At 43.4% G+C, this 16455-nt stretch overlaps 2 protein-coding genes across 4 annotated transcripts in view; one reads left to right on the top strand and one right to left on the bottom strand.

Moving 5' to 3' along the window:
- Positions 1-8465, top strand: part of Arg1 (arginase 1) — an 11801-nt gene extending 3336 nt beyond the window's left edge. Inside the window, exons 2-8 of the mRNA XM_021221556.2 lie at positions 1329-1401; positions 3258-3432; positions 5612-5771; positions 6839-6933; positions 7233-7337; positions 7528-7664; positions 7887-8465. Of these exons, the coding sequence (XP_021077215.1) occupies positions 1329-1401; positions 3258-3432; positions 5612-5771; positions 6839-6933; positions 7233-7337; positions 7528-7664; positions 7887-8056 (915 nt within the window). The 3' untranslated portion in view covers positions 8057-8465. The remainder of the gene's footprint in view (positions 1-1328; positions 1402-3257; positions 3433-5611; positions 5772-6838; positions 6934-7232; positions 7338-7527; positions 7665-7886) is intronic.
- A 1671-nt stretch (positions 8466-10136) lies between these two features.
- Med23 (mediator complex subunit 23) overlaps positions 10137-16455 on the bottom strand; it is a 47560-nt gene continuing 41241 nt past the window's right edge. For 2 of the 3 annotated variants that reach the window (XM_021221043.1, XM_021221045.1), the window contains 5 exons: positions 16279-16351; positions 15069-15283; positions 13986-14106; positions 12974-13105; positions 10137-11007 (listed from right to left, as the gene is read on the bottom strand). In XM_021221043.1, the coding sequence (XP_021076702.1) occupies positions 10843-11007; positions 12974-13105; positions 13986-14106; positions 15069-15283; positions 16279-16351 (706 nt within the window). In that variant the 3' untranslated portion in view covers positions 10137-10842. The remainder of the gene's footprint in view (positions 11008-12973; positions 13106-13985; positions 14107-15068; positions 15284-16278; positions 16352-16455) is intronic. The other variant, XM_029532958.1, reaches the window with a different exon arrangement.

Here is a 16455-nt window from a genome sequence, read left to right as displayed (position 1 = left end):
AGAGAGAGAGAGAGAGAGAGAGAGAGAGAGAGAGAGAGAGAGAGTGTTTAAGCATTGTTCAGCCCCAAAACAGAGTTTAAATACCCTTATTACAGAGAAATGAGAAACATTTAAAGTGATGGCTATGTTAAGCTAAGTTTACTTTTCCAGCGTCTCCATGGATGCAGACATTATGCTAAACATCATGAATATATGTACATGATATAAATCAATTGAAAAATGAGATTTAAAATGATTTATGAGCTGCAAGGAGAGGAACCTTGTCGGGCAGAATATTCAGGGTACCCGGTAACTAGTAGAAGAAATCTGACACCATAGATTTGTCTAGACACTGGGGAAGATCATCTGTCATTTAACCAGAGAGGAAGTATTTGCTTAGTTTAGGGTTACGGTCCCAATCCTCAGGGTACGCACACGTGACTTTTGCCACCAATCTCCTGGCCAAGATCACTTTCTGTGTGCCTTATTTGGGAGGAGGATACTTAAAGTGTTAGAAATCAAGATCAGAAAGAGAGAGAAAGGAGTTATTTCTTTAGACTTCTAATGGCCAAGTGAGGCAGGGGAAGAATTTTCTGAATAGGAAGGTGGTTATCTTCCTTCATGTGGGCTCAGCAAGATGCGTTTCTCAGGTCAGGTTTAAATAGGTGGGAATCTGAAATACTATGCTGTCCACAAAGGTTTCAGGTCTTTGGTGACAGTTTTCCTGGTTGTCTGGTTTCTCCCCAAGAGCCCTAACTGCCTGCCGTGTGGATCTGCAGGCGGGTTTCTTCAGGTTATGCTTTGCCCCCCTCAGCACCCTTTGCCCTAGATTTTCCCCCAGGTTGCAAAGTTTCTTCACCAGCTTGCCACCTTCCCTGACCATCTACCAGTGTTGCAAGACCCAGCCCAAAGGTCGTCTGTTGTCGCCAGCCTTCACGGCATCCCCTGTTCTGGATCCAATTAGAAGCGTCCTGTCTTTGTATCAGCGTTGAAACAAGCACCCATGTGCATAGGCTGTGACTTGCTGTCCATGTTTAGTGGGTTTGCATGGAGTTAAGAGTTTATTCTGGGGACGGTGGAGTGTGCTGGAAGAGACAAGCATGGCCTGGTACACTTGGTCTGCTTTTTACCAGGATGAAAATGACTTTGTGGATCTTCACCCTTCCTAGCATAGGTACAATTCACTCCACCTTACTGCAAAGATTAGAGGGGAAAATATATAAGGGTGTTGGACCCACAGAAGCTTAAACACTGAATGTTAATAGTTCAACTGATTGAGGAGTAGGTTTTCTTGTGGGCATTGGCTAGTCACAATCATGACTGAAGACTGTTTTTTTTCTGTTCTTCAGCCTCGAGGAGGGGTAGAGAAAGGCCCTGCAGCACTGAGGAAAGCTGGTCTGTTGGAGAAACTTAAAGAAACAGGTATCTTTAAAACTGAAAGGTGATCAGATAATGTCCCTCTCGCTCTGAAGGAAGGACAGGCTTCTGAGGGATTTGCTAAACCAACAGAACCTCGTCCTGCTAAAGAAACAGGGCCTGGGAAGGATGCCCAGGAGCCACTGCAGATAAGACAGCCTCACTTCCTTATTTGGCTATTTGGTCTCTCTGGCCAAACGACTCTACAAAAGAATGTCTGATATAAGAAAGAGGGCTGGGTGGCTGGTAGGGGAGTTGGGGAAATTGGAACTGAAAAATAATAGCTGAAAGAAATACACCTTACTATTGCAAGAAGATCCCTGCCTTGTGAGATGAAAGGAGAAGAGCAATGCTAACTGTAATAGGAGCAGCATCTAGTGTGCACACATGCGGGCCATGCATGCAGTGACGTGCTGCTAAGGTTCAACAGCTAGAAGGCATATATTTTCCAGTGAGATTAAAATGGACAGCCAATTTGGGAAGCCGGGTGACAGTTTCATCAACACACAAGACCTGTACATGAGGAATAGCAATATTTATAAAAATAAAAAAAAGGAAGTAATAAAGTACCCCAACTGGTTCATGGGTAAAGAGTGGTGGCATACCCATGAATTGATGTAGTATTCAGCAATGGAAAGGATCAGACTCATCTCAGACAAGGCCACTGATGGGTCTCAGCAATAGCATGCTAAGTGAGAGGCTTGGCACAAATGAACAACTACGGTTGATGTCACGTCCTAGGAAGACAGAAACACAGCTAAAGAAAGCAATAAATAATTGTTGGGAGTTGAGGCAGGCAACTGCTGATGGAGGAACAGAAGTGTTTGTATGATGGGGGTCGCAAGATCATAGATGCTTCCCACGTTTTCTGGCCTACACATTTCAAATGATTTGAGTTTTAATGGATAAGCATCACTTCATAAAGCTAGAAAGGAAAGAGGATGGGGATGGAGCTAGGGCAGGAGGGAGTGTAAAAGGAGGAAGGGAGAAAGGAAGAAAGAGAGAGGAGGGAGGGAGGAGGGAGGAAGGAGGGAGGAGGGAGGGAGGAAGGAGGGAGGCCACTCATTGGAGAACAGAAAACCTGAGTAAGCCCTTATCCTTGGTTAAACAAAATAAACTTGTTACATTATTATATCAGGTGAAAGTTCTTTAATCTGTCGCTAAGTTTCAAGTTCACAGGGATAGAATAAATACTCCAACAATGGCTAATTTGAAGCACTGAACAGATCCTATATCCAAGGGCTACAGGACAGTCTCCAGTCTAGAAAGTCATGTCAGAGCTGTGACAGAAAGCACAGGCGGGTTCCTAGGAGCTTTGAATTCTCTGCCAGCTTTGTTTTGTTTTGTTTTGAAACGTGAAGAAGTGTGCATTTCCTAGACTCTCTGCATCGGGAGGTTTGGGGCTAAACACAGACATTTTCAGCATACAACGTGGGTGAGTCACAAAGACACTGAAGGCTTCAGCAGGTGACAGCTTGGGTAAAGAAGACAAGGATCAAAAGACTTACAAAAGGCTATAGCGCTCCACTACTGCATGTTAACTGCTTCTGAGGTGTTTCTGGGGGGACATATGAAATATTAATTTTAAAACCAAACAGGCTTATGTCAGAAATATAAAAAGCACTTAACACTTGGTGCACACAAACACCCCTATATACATCTATACACACCTATACACACTTACACACACCTACTTGTTCCCTACTGGATCAGGATCACAAAGTTATCTTTTTCATCCTTCAGCATCCTTGTCCATGGACTGACAGGAATTAGGGAGGGCCTGTTATGCGGCACACACGTAGTGGCTAGAGGGCTGGCTTGCGACCTGTTTCTATCTAGTAACATTAAACTTTTAATGGCAGAGTATGACGTGAGAGACCACGGGGACCTGACCTTTGTTGACGTCCCTAATGACAGCTCCTTTCAAATTGTGAAGAACCCACGGTCTGTGGGGAAAGCCAATGAAGAGCTGGCTGGTGTGGTGGCAGAGGTCCAGAAGAACGGAAGAGTCAGTGTGGTGCTGGGTGGAGACCACAGGTCTGTGAACTGCCTACATCCCTGGGGGTTGGCACAAAGGGCATAAGGAGACCAAGAGAGAGTTTGTTCCCTTCCCCCCCTCTCTCTATATATACACACATATATAGGTGTATATAAGTGTGTATAGGTGTGTATAGATGTATATAGGGGTGTTTGTGTGCACCAAGTGTTAAGTGCTTTTTATATTTCTGTCATAAACATATTTGGTTTTAAAATTAATATTTCATATATATATATATATATATATATATATATATATATATATATATATATCTCACATTTCAGCTCCTCAGGCCTCCCCAGGACATGATCCCAGAGCAAAATCACAAACTGGCTCTAGACACAACTCTGATATAGAAAACCAGGAAAAAACCAGGATCACTGAGGCAGGGTCGGAAAAAACTTAGAAAATGTTACAGTAGTTAACTACTTCTATGCATTTGGGACTATGAGATATTTATTTTAAAACCTGTATATGTGTATTTATATATATATATATATATGTATATATATGTATGTATATATTCTTTAGAGATATTGTATGGTTTAATTTACTATGGAAACATAGATCAAGCTCTATTTGAAGTCTTAGAATATCTTTATCCATATAACAGAAAATACTTAAGTTGTGGATTTTAGCATCATCTTACATTTTAGAGATTAGCTACTGGGGAAAGTTAGTTTACTAAACTTGATTACTGATTATGTACACAATTCATTTAGGTGAACAATTTTAAAATATGTGCTTTTCATTACAAAAGCTCTATAAAACTTTTCAAAGAACTCTCACACACACATGATCAGTTTAACAATTGCTTTTGTGTTATATCTCATGTTCTGTTCTAGATCAACCACCTAGATTTCCTTATGTTGCTACTTAGTATGCACAAAAGGATTATCTTTGCCTCCTGCGTAATTTCTCATCAGGAATGATAACACCATTCCATGTATATGCATATATCTGTGTATATATACACATATCCATATTGCCAGATGATAATCAGGAATGATAACACCATTCCATGTATATATATGCATATATCTGTGTATAATATTCATATTGCCAGATAATCAGGAATGATAACACCATTTCATGTGCATGCATGTATCTGTGTGTGTATACACATATCCATATTGCCAGATAGTGAGCTTTACATTTTCACCAAAACAAACATCAGCGTTGTGCCTAGAGCCAGTTCACTGTTTTGGATCCGGGATCCTGTCCTGGAGGCCTGAGGAGCTGAAAGGCGAGAACATGCCTGCTGCTCCTGGAGGAGCTGAAGGTGAGAACATGCCTGCTGCCCCTGGAAGAGCTGAAAGGGAGAACGCGCCTGCTGCTCCTGGCGCCTGTGAGCAGGGCTCCCACTGGGAAGCTGAGGGGAGCCTGGAGTTCCCTTTCTTTTCTCTGTGGGGACATTTGGAAGGGAAACAGTTAAGATTGCCTGAAGGTGAGAAAGTAACGGCAGACATCAAGCCAAATGAATAAACAACCCTAGGTAGGCATGAACTGTTGGGAGATATGGATGCTCAGGACTCTGAGTGGCGTCTGCATGTTTCCAGGGGGCGACAACACTGGCATCCTATGTCTGACCTGGTCTCATGTTTCGAGTCAGGAGTATTTGGATGGCTTTGATGACAAGAGTGGATCCTTGTATGAAAAGCAAGTAGCTAAGGGGGCCGAGCGCTGACTTGGCAGGGAGACACAGGCCATAGATGAGGGAGCCTCCTAGGGTTCTTCCCGACTATAAAAGGGCTGCATTCTGAAAAGCAAGCAAGCAACCAACCAACCTGAAAGGCTCTGCCATAATTAAACACAGAGAATCAAGTACTTATCAAGGGAGAGGAGAATTCAACCCCAAGAACTAAAGAGTATCTAGGGCTAAAGAATTTGTGTAACTAGTGCTTTTTTGGACACGCTATAATTTGTGATTTTATTATGAGTTGATTTTTTAAAAGGTAAAACCGCCCATGTCTTTCTTACTGACATTATTGAGGTCAGTGACTGGTGAGAACCACCCCTTCTCTACTGTTAAATGCATTTAACCAGCATCTTTAAGGTCTATGGAGGAGCCCACTGGGCATAAAGGATAATCACATAGGTGCAGTACATGAGCTAGCAATCTGAAGTATGTGATGACGTTGCGAACTTGATGTTCACACGCCTTCTTTTCCTCCCAAGTATGGCAGTTGGAAGCATCTCTGGCCACGCCAGGGTCCACCCCGACCTGTGTGTCATTTGGGTGGATGCTCACACTGACATCAACACTCCACTGACAACCAGCTCTGGGAATCTGCATGGGCAACCTGTGTCCTTTCTCCTGAAGGAATTGAAAGGAAAGGTAAAAGACTCCCACGAGGGAACTCTCTGCAGGGGTTCCGAGGGGAGAAGGCAGACAGGGAGAGCCTTCCTGTACTTTGTTCTTGGGATAACTGAAGGTATCTGCGCTGTAATAAATAAGGAAAAGAGAAGTTGATAAAGGTGGCGGGGCTCTTCCCGAACAGTTTGCATCCATCTGCACTTGTCTCTGTATCCATGAGGTCCCATGATCTCAGATACTAAAACTGGATGTTCAAGTCTCTCAAATAATATGGCACAGTCTTTGTATAACCCATGTGTATCCTCCCACACCCTTTAGATCAGCTCTAGATCACCTATAACACCTAATACAACTAAATGCTATGAAAATAGTTCCAACTGTACTGTCAAGGGGAAAAGTGTATATATGTTCAACGTAGACCATGGCACTCCAGGCTCATTAAGTACATTCTCAACCTATGCCTGGTGGAAACATGGATGCAGAGGGTCGATTGTTTTCTTTTTGGATCCTTAACCTATGCTTTGTAGTAGATGGGGCAGACTAACCCTTTCTAAACAGGTCTGCAGAGATTCAGAAGGTAACCAACTTACCCAGAGTCATGCCAAGTATGTCACAAGGCAGGGGCATGCGGGGCTCCTGGTTCCTGCCTCTTCTAAGGACATTACACAGGTTTTTCTCTTCTCACCAAATGACCCCCTCTATGTCCGAGCTTTGCCATGCAGATTGTGTGTGTGTGTGTGTGTGTGTGTGTGTGTGTGTGTATGTGTGTGTGGTGACAGGTTCTTGCTAGGTGGTCCTGGCTGGCCTTGAACTTTCTGCCTGCTTTCCGAGTGCTGAGATAGGAGTGTGGCCACGGGTGGCTTTCAGTGTCTTGAGATCTGGCAAGCACTTACCTGAACCACAGGAGAAAGAGCTCCTCCCTGTCCCTTAGAAACTTCTCTTAAAATTCTGGCTTAAGTCTTTTTGAGAAATGGAAGTACAGATGTTTAAGAAATGTTAAGATGGACGTAACTGCCTGTGCTCAACATTAAATGCAGTTCTGTCGAGGAGAAACATATTTATCTAAATGGAAACACCATTGTTTCTAGTTCCCAGACGTACCAGGATTCTCCTGGGTGACTCCCTGCATATCTGCCAAGGACATCGTGTACATTGGCTTGCGAGACGTAGACCCTGGGGAACAGTAAGTTTATTCCATGTTCTTTTATATGCTAGGTATGCTTTACTGGTCAAATCTGTTAAGAGGTTTTTTTTTAATTGTCACTATGTCTATATGTATATACTTATCTATATAAGCACACGTGTTTATATTCACGTATAGACAGTATTATTGGGGTAATTTATAACTATTTACTCTTATAAATACAACTAGGTGCATATATACACAGTATACAGGACTTATAGTAATCTTTCCACCCAAAGGAAATGTAAGAAAAGCCAGCCTTACTAACTGTAATTTAACTTCAATCTGTTCTTTCATAGCTACATAATAAAAACTCTGGGGATTAAGTATTTCTCCATGACTGAAGTAGATAAACTGGGGATCGGCAAGGTGATGGAAGAAACCTTCAGCTACCTTCTGGGAAGGTACGATGCTCTCTGTGCGTGTTCATGACTAAGGTTTCCTCCTGACATTCCCGTAAGCACAGGCTGCTAATAAAACTTAGGTAAAACCATGGGATTCCCATGCAAGGCTTTCATAACGCAGGGTAAGGCCTGCATTTGATTCCTGACTCCTAAACCACTTTAAACTGAAAACTTCTCCTTTCCTTAAAAGGAAGAAAAGGCCGATTCACCTGAGCTTTGATGTTGATGGGCTGGATCCAGCATTCACCCCGGCTACGGGCACACCGGTTATGGGAGGCCTATCTTATAGAGAAGGTCTCTACATCACAGAGGAAATCTACAAGACAGGTAGGCAGGGTCTGAGGCAATGCAGCAGCAGCTGTGCACTTGGCCAGTGTGTACGTAGGCCCTCCTGTTCCTTCTAGAGTACCCGTCACATGATGTGACACACGGCATGTTTGCTGTTGGTCACCAGCTCTTCTCCACGGATACATGTGGGAGTCGGGTGTCACAGACTTTAAATGTCGGTTACTTTGATCAGCTACGTCACTGTCCCTTTTTCTGTTGCAGGGCTACTTTCAGGACTGGATATCATGGAAGTGAACCCAACTCTTGGGAAGACACCGGAGGAGGTGAAGAGCACTGTGAACACGGCAGTAGCTTTAACCCTGGCTTGTTTTGGAACTCAACGGGAGGGTAATCATAAGCCAGGGACTGACTACCTTAAACCACCTAAGTGAGTGTGGATGCACCACATGAAAACCATCTGGGGCACCACAGAAAACTAAACAGAGCTAAGCAAACGCCTTCTCCTCCCAAGGGCTTCTTCTTTTAGAAAAAAAAAAAAAAATTTTTTTTTTTCCAGTAAGTATGTATTCCAGCAGTTCCTTTCTAGTATGAAATTCAGGATGTGGAAATCAAAACAGCTATAAAACTAGGAAACATGAACTTCCCATTTTAGCAGAAGTTATCTTTAAGAAGTAGTATCAATTAATTTCCAATTAAAAAAATGCACCAGCAATTAAAATACACGGTGATGTTAAGTGTCAATTCACAGTTGGAAGCAAAGGCACCCAGAGAGGTAGCCTATATCCACGTTGTTCAAAAGATGTATAATAAACGCTTTATAGTAAAATTCTGTTGTCTGCATATTTCCAAACACATGTAACATACTTACCCATGTACATACCATACCGTTATATATGAATATATATATTCATATATATATATTCAATATATATATATATAAAATATATATTTTCCTACAGGGCATACAAATAATTGTCCCTAAAAACAATGGAAGACATTTATCATTAAAAGTTGCTTCCTCTCTTACTTGTAAAACAAATAACCCCAGGCTTAGATAATGCCCAAGTTTACTGGTACTAGACCACCCTTTTTTATGAAGCAAAGATAACACTGATTTTTTTTAAAAAGCATGACTGTTGTGCAGGTACCCACAAGAAGGGATTCACAAACATCTATGCAGGAACTGGAGGCATTAAAAAGAGCTACTGATGTATACTGAAGTCCACCTAATGTTACCTAGGCTTGGAGAAGCCCGGCCTCTCATCTGCAGCATCCCTCATTAGCTAAAATCCTTACGCATCCCAAATCTCACCTTGGCTCTGTAATGAGCAGTCCCGTGTGCTCGCCTTCACCTGAACGTTCCAGCAAAGGCAGGGAACTCAGGAATGAAACTGGCTCCACAAAGGGATTTTTATTGTTTTAAAACTTAATGCATGCTAGTAAGGCTTGACCGTCAGACTTTTCATATGCAGTCCTAGTGTATGAGCCTAATTACTGCCTCTATGGTGTTGAAGATAAATATTACTGAGTTAATTGTAGAAAGTAGCGATGTACCTTTAAAGTACCTTGTACAATACAGTGGCCACATCTAGTTATTTACATTAAAGCTTAATCAAAATTAAAAATTCAGTTCCAAATGTTAAACCTTCAATAGCCACATGCAGCTCTTAACTACTGTACCACAGGAGCTCTGGTACTGCCGACATGCTGGGCGGAACCGGTTAGGCATGAGAATAAACACCTGAAGCCAACTTTTACTCTACAATTACTGTAGTCATTTTTTCCCCCAAGTTATAAACCCGAGTTTCTGTCTTCTATTAACATCTCTGATGAGTGACTCTAAAATTCTACTCAGAGAAAACTTTGAATTTTTTACAAATTTACTGGAATATATATGCCCTTGAGAAAGTTGTAAGACTGCTTTTCATTCTTCTGTCCAATGTCAATATATATAATATAATTATATAACATTTTCACACATATACCAGGGTCCAATGTTCCCATTCTAGGATCTCAAAGCAAAGCAATCTAGTCCTTGTGGCACAAAGAATATACTGAAGATTATGATAAGAATAACTTTGGGGTCATTCCTAAAGTTTCTGGAGAAGACTAAGAAAGACTATTTATTATTAGCCAAGAAACATGAATGATACTTATATAATTGTAAGATAGGCACACATGGCAAATAAGGCCGTAGTGACTGCAGGGCCTCAGAGGAACACACTCACAGTACGGGTCTGAGAAGTGGCTGGCTGGATTCACCATTATAGTTTTTTACAGAGCATAACTCGGGGTTGCCGGGTGGTGATGCACTACATCTGTAGTGCAGACACTAACTAAGGCAGTCTCCAGGCTGTAGGAGCTCACTGGAGCTCATTAAAGAAACAGTTTATTTGACTTTACTGGCTTTAGAATTTTTTAAAGTGCCATTTCCCTTCAAATTAGCAAGCCTTAAAAAACTAAAATATATACTATATTTAAAATTTGTGAAGTTACAAGAATTCTGAGAATTTGAAGACTAGGGTGAGCATGGCCTCAGAGAGGTGAACGATTTAGTTACAGAACAGTCAGGCAATCAAACGTCTGAGCATGGCTTTATTAAGTTTATACATTTCAGATGGTTTCTAGCTCATTTCATACAGAAAGCTCAGAGCGAAGGCAAAACTCTCATAACCTACTTTGTAGAAACTTGACATTTATTTGGAACTACTTGGAAATTTAAAATTTACAAAAAAAAATTTTATAGGCAGTTAAAAAAAAAAAAAAAGAGTATGAAACTTCCTTTGTTCCTGTACTCCAAGTGAAGTATAAGGCCCTTTAATTAATAAAAAGGCTCTATTTGGGAGGACATTTATGTATAAAAGGGTCTGTAATGACCATTTCACATGTGTTTCATCTTTTAAGATAATGTATACAAGAGGTAAAGATGTTACAATAATTTAAAAATGGCTAGGACAGGAAATCTGAGAGTTCCTGGTAAAAGCCACTTGATTATAGAAACGCCCACATTCCTAGGGATTTGAATAAAGTGGTATGAATATAAACAACATGTAACTTACTTAATCTCTTAGAGACAAAACATAGGCAAGGAGAAGGGATTCAGTATTTGAATCAGAATAAACCAATCTGAACATGGTGGCTGCTCTGGTTTTCCTAGCACGGCGTTCAGATTTAGCGTTGAGTCCACTCCTCTGCATCAGTCACCGTGCCTCTGGCTTCACTGGGTCACCGGCAGAGATGCTGGCACCTGGTTAGACTGAGGTGCTGGAGACGCGCTGTTGAGGGCCTGGGGTGGCACTGCCGGCTCCATCTTGCTAATGTGCGTGATGAATCGAAGACGAAGCTTTAAAGCTGGCTTTAAATTACAGATAATCTTCTCTACCTAAGAAGTGAGAGCACAATTAGGGAAAAGCAGAGTCCACATTTACTGAGTGACATCAGCTGTCAACAGTACGCCACAGTGGGGGTTTGGCACACAATTATTTTCTTACACAGGCAAGCACATGTGTACTCCCACATACATTGTGTATAAACATTCGGTGTGTACATGCCTGTCTCTGTCTACACATGCACTTCAAGAACTTACGACCCATTTACCTGCTCAGCTACCCTGCTATCCACAGCTACAATTGCTCCCATTAGGAGATGGACATCTACCAACTTGGTCATCCTTCCCGAATGCAATGTTAGCAGAAGCAGAAAGCATTTGCAATAGTTCTCCCCAAAGCTGTCTTCTTGATTTTACAGTCGGACTCATCATACTGTAGACCGGAGCAGCAGGACTGTCTGCAGTACCATGCACTCAGAACATGCTAAGGAGACAGGTGCACCAGCGCCCTGACTTTCTCAGCTCTAATGCTCTTTGATCTCAGGGGAAGGACTGGAAAGTCAGCAAAGTTTCTTTTTGTTTTACTCCTGTGTCAAAGTTTAGGACCAAAAACAAAGAACACATTTTAGGTTTAAAAATCTTCATCAGTAGCTGGGCAGTGGTGGCGTACACCTTTAATCCCAGCACTTGGGAGGCAGAGGCAGGCGGATTTCTGAGTTCGAGGCCAGCCTGGTCTACAGAGTGAGTTCCAGGACAGCCAGGGCTACACAGAGAAACCTTGTCTTGAAAAAAACCACCCCCCCCCAAAAAAAATCTTTATCAGTGGGTTGGAGAGATGGCTCAGTGGTTAAGAGCACTGACTGACTCTTCTCGAGGTCCCGAGTTCAAATCCTAGCAACCACATGGTGGCTCACAACCATCTGTAATGAGATCAGATGCCCTCTTCTGGTGTGTCTAAAGACAGCTACAGTGTACCCATATACATATAATAAATAATTTTGTTTAAAAAAAAATCTTCATCAGTTCTGCCCATTTTTGTGTGTGGTAACAGAAACAGACACAAAAAGAAATGCTTTCCTTCGGGAGGGGAAGTGTTAAGTCTGACACTGCTGTGAAGGTGTGAAGGAGTATGTGTCTTCCTGTCACCAGCATGCATGCTGACACAGCAATTACCTTTCTATGACAGAGCGGTGAATATGATCAAAGAGCACACGCCAGTGTGGGAATGTTACAGTGAAGCCCACTGCCCAGTGCTGGTCACCCAGCCAATGAAGACAGAGCTACAACCTGGCAGCGAGGGAACGGCGGCCAGGCACTGAGGAGAGAGGCTCACTGCAGCCAAGTGACACCACAACAACCCATAGCTCCCTACACACGCAACACACACGACTAAGGTCTTCCCACTTCCTGCCACCTCTAGTAGGAAGTGCCTCTTCCTATGTTGATTTCGGGTGTGTCCCTTCAGCGTCACCAGAGCTTGCTGTGTCACACGACAGAACAAACCTGACACCTGGGAAGAAAACCTGAGCAGTAGAGGTGAGATCTTTCCTGGGATGCTGTTCTTCAAGCTAAGACCCCTCATGCTCTTCAGAAACTCTCAGTGACCAGTCTCCTGAGCAGCACGGCGTGACTTGTACTTGTACCACTGTGTGTTCAACATCCCATAATGCGCCTTAGCCAGTGGGGGTGGGGGAGGAAAGCCTCCATCCCTGAGAGGTCTTCCTAGCCATGGCCCACGGCTCTTCCCAGGTGAGCAGACTATTCAAAGCGACGTCTACTCACGGATGCCTTAGGGGCTTCTGATGTTCTGTCTCAGACATCACAGGCAAAGCGAAGAGATCATTTCTTTATCTCTGTATCTAGAATTATGTTCTCCTGTGGCCTAAGAGGTTAGATGCTAGACACCTTACAAATAAAACAAAACAAAGCCGAAAACCCCCCAAAAAAATGTTTATCACCATGTATTAATATTAAGTTTGAGAGGTTAAAACATCACTAAAAAGTAAAAGGACTAACTTACTTGCTCTTTCACACTGTCGCCAGTGAACATATACTTCATATGATACAGGAAGTCGCAGATGGGGTCCATGTAATTTAAGTGCGTGCTGCACTGGTCTACATTCAACAGCATGTCATAAAACGCCACTCCAATCTATCCGACAAATAGGGTTAGGTTATTTAAGTGACTAAATGATCAAGTAATTCAACCCAACCTGCCCAGTCTCCCACACTGACACATGGGTGGCACCTGTGCAGAGGGACAGTCACAGCCCATGCATCTCTATGCACAGAGGACACAGTCTGCACGCAGAGCGGAATCACAGAGCTCTGCAATGCCTAACTAGAATACCTCTCTACAGCTAAGTCTCTCTTAGAGTAAGATCCGGGATCCGCTTCTAGACATCGCCTCGCCAATCCCTCACTCCAGGGAGGCTCAGGCTTAGTGTGCCTCCGAGCTCCATTTGCTAGCTCATTAACAAAAATAACCATTTGTCTTCTATTTTATTTTCTCTCTCTCTCTCTCTCTCTCTCTCTCTCTCTCTCTGTGTGTGTGTGTGTGTGTGTGTGTGTGTGTGTGTGGACCATGTGCATGCCCAGTTCCTAAGATGCCACAAGAGAAAAACTGGAGACCCTGAAACTGGAATTATAGGTGGTTGTGACCTGCCATGTAGTTGCTGGGAACTAAGTCCAGATCCTTGGCAAGAGCAGCCAGTGCTTTTAACCACTGAGTCATCTCCCAGCCCTGTTCTACTGTTCCCCATTTTCTTAAAAACGTTTGCCTTCCTTCAGTCAGTCCCCTTACTGTAAATTCTCTCACACACTTCTGGGCCCGCAACCCTGGCTACCTCCTTGAGCACAGCTCTTCTCCCCTGCATCTCAAGCTCAGAGCATCATACACTAAAGTCCCTGCAGGCAGACTGAGCCCCCTAAGTGGATCCCAGACCCCACGAAACATACAACTTTCGGCTGAGCGAAAACACTTGTCTAGAAACAGCTCTTTGTGACTTGCATTAAACCAGATGCCTCCTTACCTCAATCATGCACCGGGTTCTCTCCTGTTGGAATCTCTGTAAAAATGGCCCCACAAGATGGTACACATACAGCAACTGGAACTCAGTCTTCACCACGGGGAGAAGCACGTCAGTGAGAAACCTGAAGGTTGAAGGTAAAACCTCTCATGAACTTCAAGCAGCGCAATCCTGTGAATTATGTTAGTGCACTGCGCGTAAGTGTGTAAGAAGACTGGAAGCGTTGCTTTACCTTTGACTTTGGTGACAATACTCTTTCCTTCTGGGTACATGTTTGTGGGTGTTGCGGGTGTGGTGTGCATGTCTGTGGGCACACAGGCCTGTTGTGTGCAGAGGGCCTGTCAGCGGCACCCTGCCATCCGACTGTCCACTCCTCCCCATGGTACTGAGGTGCAGGTGTATGTGCAACCATGTCTGACTTTCTATGTGCACTCCTGGGATTTGAACTGAGGTCCTCACGTCCATACAGCACACTCTGTCCATCTGCGTGGCACACTCTCCTTGTGTCTGATGGCACGCATTCTCTGTCCATCTGCACAGCACTCTCTCTGTCTGAGCATCTCCCTCTCCTGGTAACAATGGGACCTTGTAAATCTTGCATATCTCACCTGGTCTCATTTTCACCTGACTGATCACTGAAATAAATTACTTCAGACTTAAAAGTAATTCCTATATAAAGTACAGGTGTTAAATGACAGGTGACTTATCTAAATGGAAAAGAGAATTTGCGGGAATGCCATTCTCATGAAATTTAGATCGAATTGACAGCTTTTTTTTTTTTTTTAAAACAGTCAACAAAAGTAATCCACGAATAGATTGTCCAGTTTCAGTTCAAAAGACAATTTCTGTGATATCCTCTGGGGCAGAGATCTGAGTAAGCCTCCTGGAAGTCCAGTGGGAAATGAGCTATCACTATTTGCACACATACGAAATTAAAACAAACAATTCTGAAATGAAAGAGGTTTCTGACTAACCAGGGCCCCACTGTCTAAAACACACTCTGCAGTTATCATGAGTGAGAAACACTGCCTTGTAAATCGGACTTAGGAACGGAGATGCCCAATCTCATTAGGGAACCCCACTTACTTTGGGATAAGTGAGAGCTGCCCGATGCTGGAGTGGTGCCACACAGCATGGGCTAGAGCTAACGTATAGCTGCAGCTCATCTCGGAGTAGGACTGGTGACACGCGGTGAAGTCGAAGAGGCGGAACGGGTAGCCAACCCACTCTGTCTCTGAGGTCAGGCTAGGACTGCTGATTACACTCACGATTCGGTCATGAAGCACAATCCAGTACGGCTCCTTTAAATCAGGGAAGTCTGGTTAAAAAGACACCACGCACCCAGACATGGACCTCAAAGCCTGTCTGCTTTTGCACCCACTGAAAATTTCCACTTGTCTGGCTTGTGTGTGTGCGACAAGTGTCTGAAACAGCTAACTGGCTCTGCACTGATCGGCTGACCTAGGGAGGGGCTGTCTTGAGTCCCTGCAGTGTATTAGTGCCTGACATTTAGTAAACTGACTTTGCTAAATTTACTATACAGACACGCCTGTGACATGTGTAAAAACAGAAATAAATACCTGCATTCTACTTTGAAAGCATATAACAAAACATGGATTCACAGAGTTATCCAGCAAGTGTAGAGAACACGGTGCTGATCAACATTATTTAAGGCTCAAGAGACAAGGAGGAGGTCAGAGAGGGAGTCACATGGGCTGGGAGCTGGCAGATGATTGAGGAGAAAGGTTCAGCACAATGTCTTATTTACTAACATTTCTCAGTGAGCATAGTGTGCAGGACTGGCTGGATACACAGCATGTCAACCGGCCCAAACCAGACCAGACTGTGAGGCAGAAATGAAGACTGGATGGGGGAGCTGCTACTGGAAGAGATAGGTAAGTCTAGCAGATACATTCATAAGTGACAGAGAACAGCAAAAGGACAGTGACTGTAACTATGTGCATGTGTTGACACGGTCTCAGACTGATGGTGTGGCTGAAGATGAATTAGAAGCTTCAATCTTCCTGTCTCTACCTCCCAAGTGCTGGGATTATGGGTGTGTGCCACCACACCAAGTTCTGTGCACTCAAACCCAGGGCTCTGCGCACGCCAGCAGGTGCTCTACTGACTGAACTGCATTTCCAGCCTCGCTATAACTTTTTAAAAAGCAATGGTAGGAAAGATGGAAGAAGGAGGTGGCTCATTAACTGGCATGAGCTTCTGGGGAAAGCTTATTCTGTCCGCATCTCTCTGGCTGACACTGTGTCACTGTGGACATTCCACAGTAGGGACTCACTGGGAGGGCTGTGATGATCAGACCGATTGCATTCATCCACGCCGTAATGTTCTCCCTTGGCACTAAGGGTTGGCTGCAAGCAGACAGGAAAAAACAAGATGAAACTTTGAAAACATTCTCTACACTTGCCTAAGGATCGTGTTTTGTATAGAAGATTCACCAACTCCAAATAATAAT

The sequence above is a fragment of the Mus pahari genome, chromosome 21, assembly GCF_900095145.1.
Source record: "Mus pahari chromosome 21, PAHARI_EIJ_v1.1, whole genome shotgun sequence".
Taxonomy (NCBI): Eukaryota; Metazoa; Chordata; class Mammalia; order Rodentia; family Muridae; genus Mus; species Mus pahari.
The sequence above is the reverse complement of the archived record's forward strand: the minus strand, read 5'-3'. Positions and strand labels throughout refer to the sequence as shown.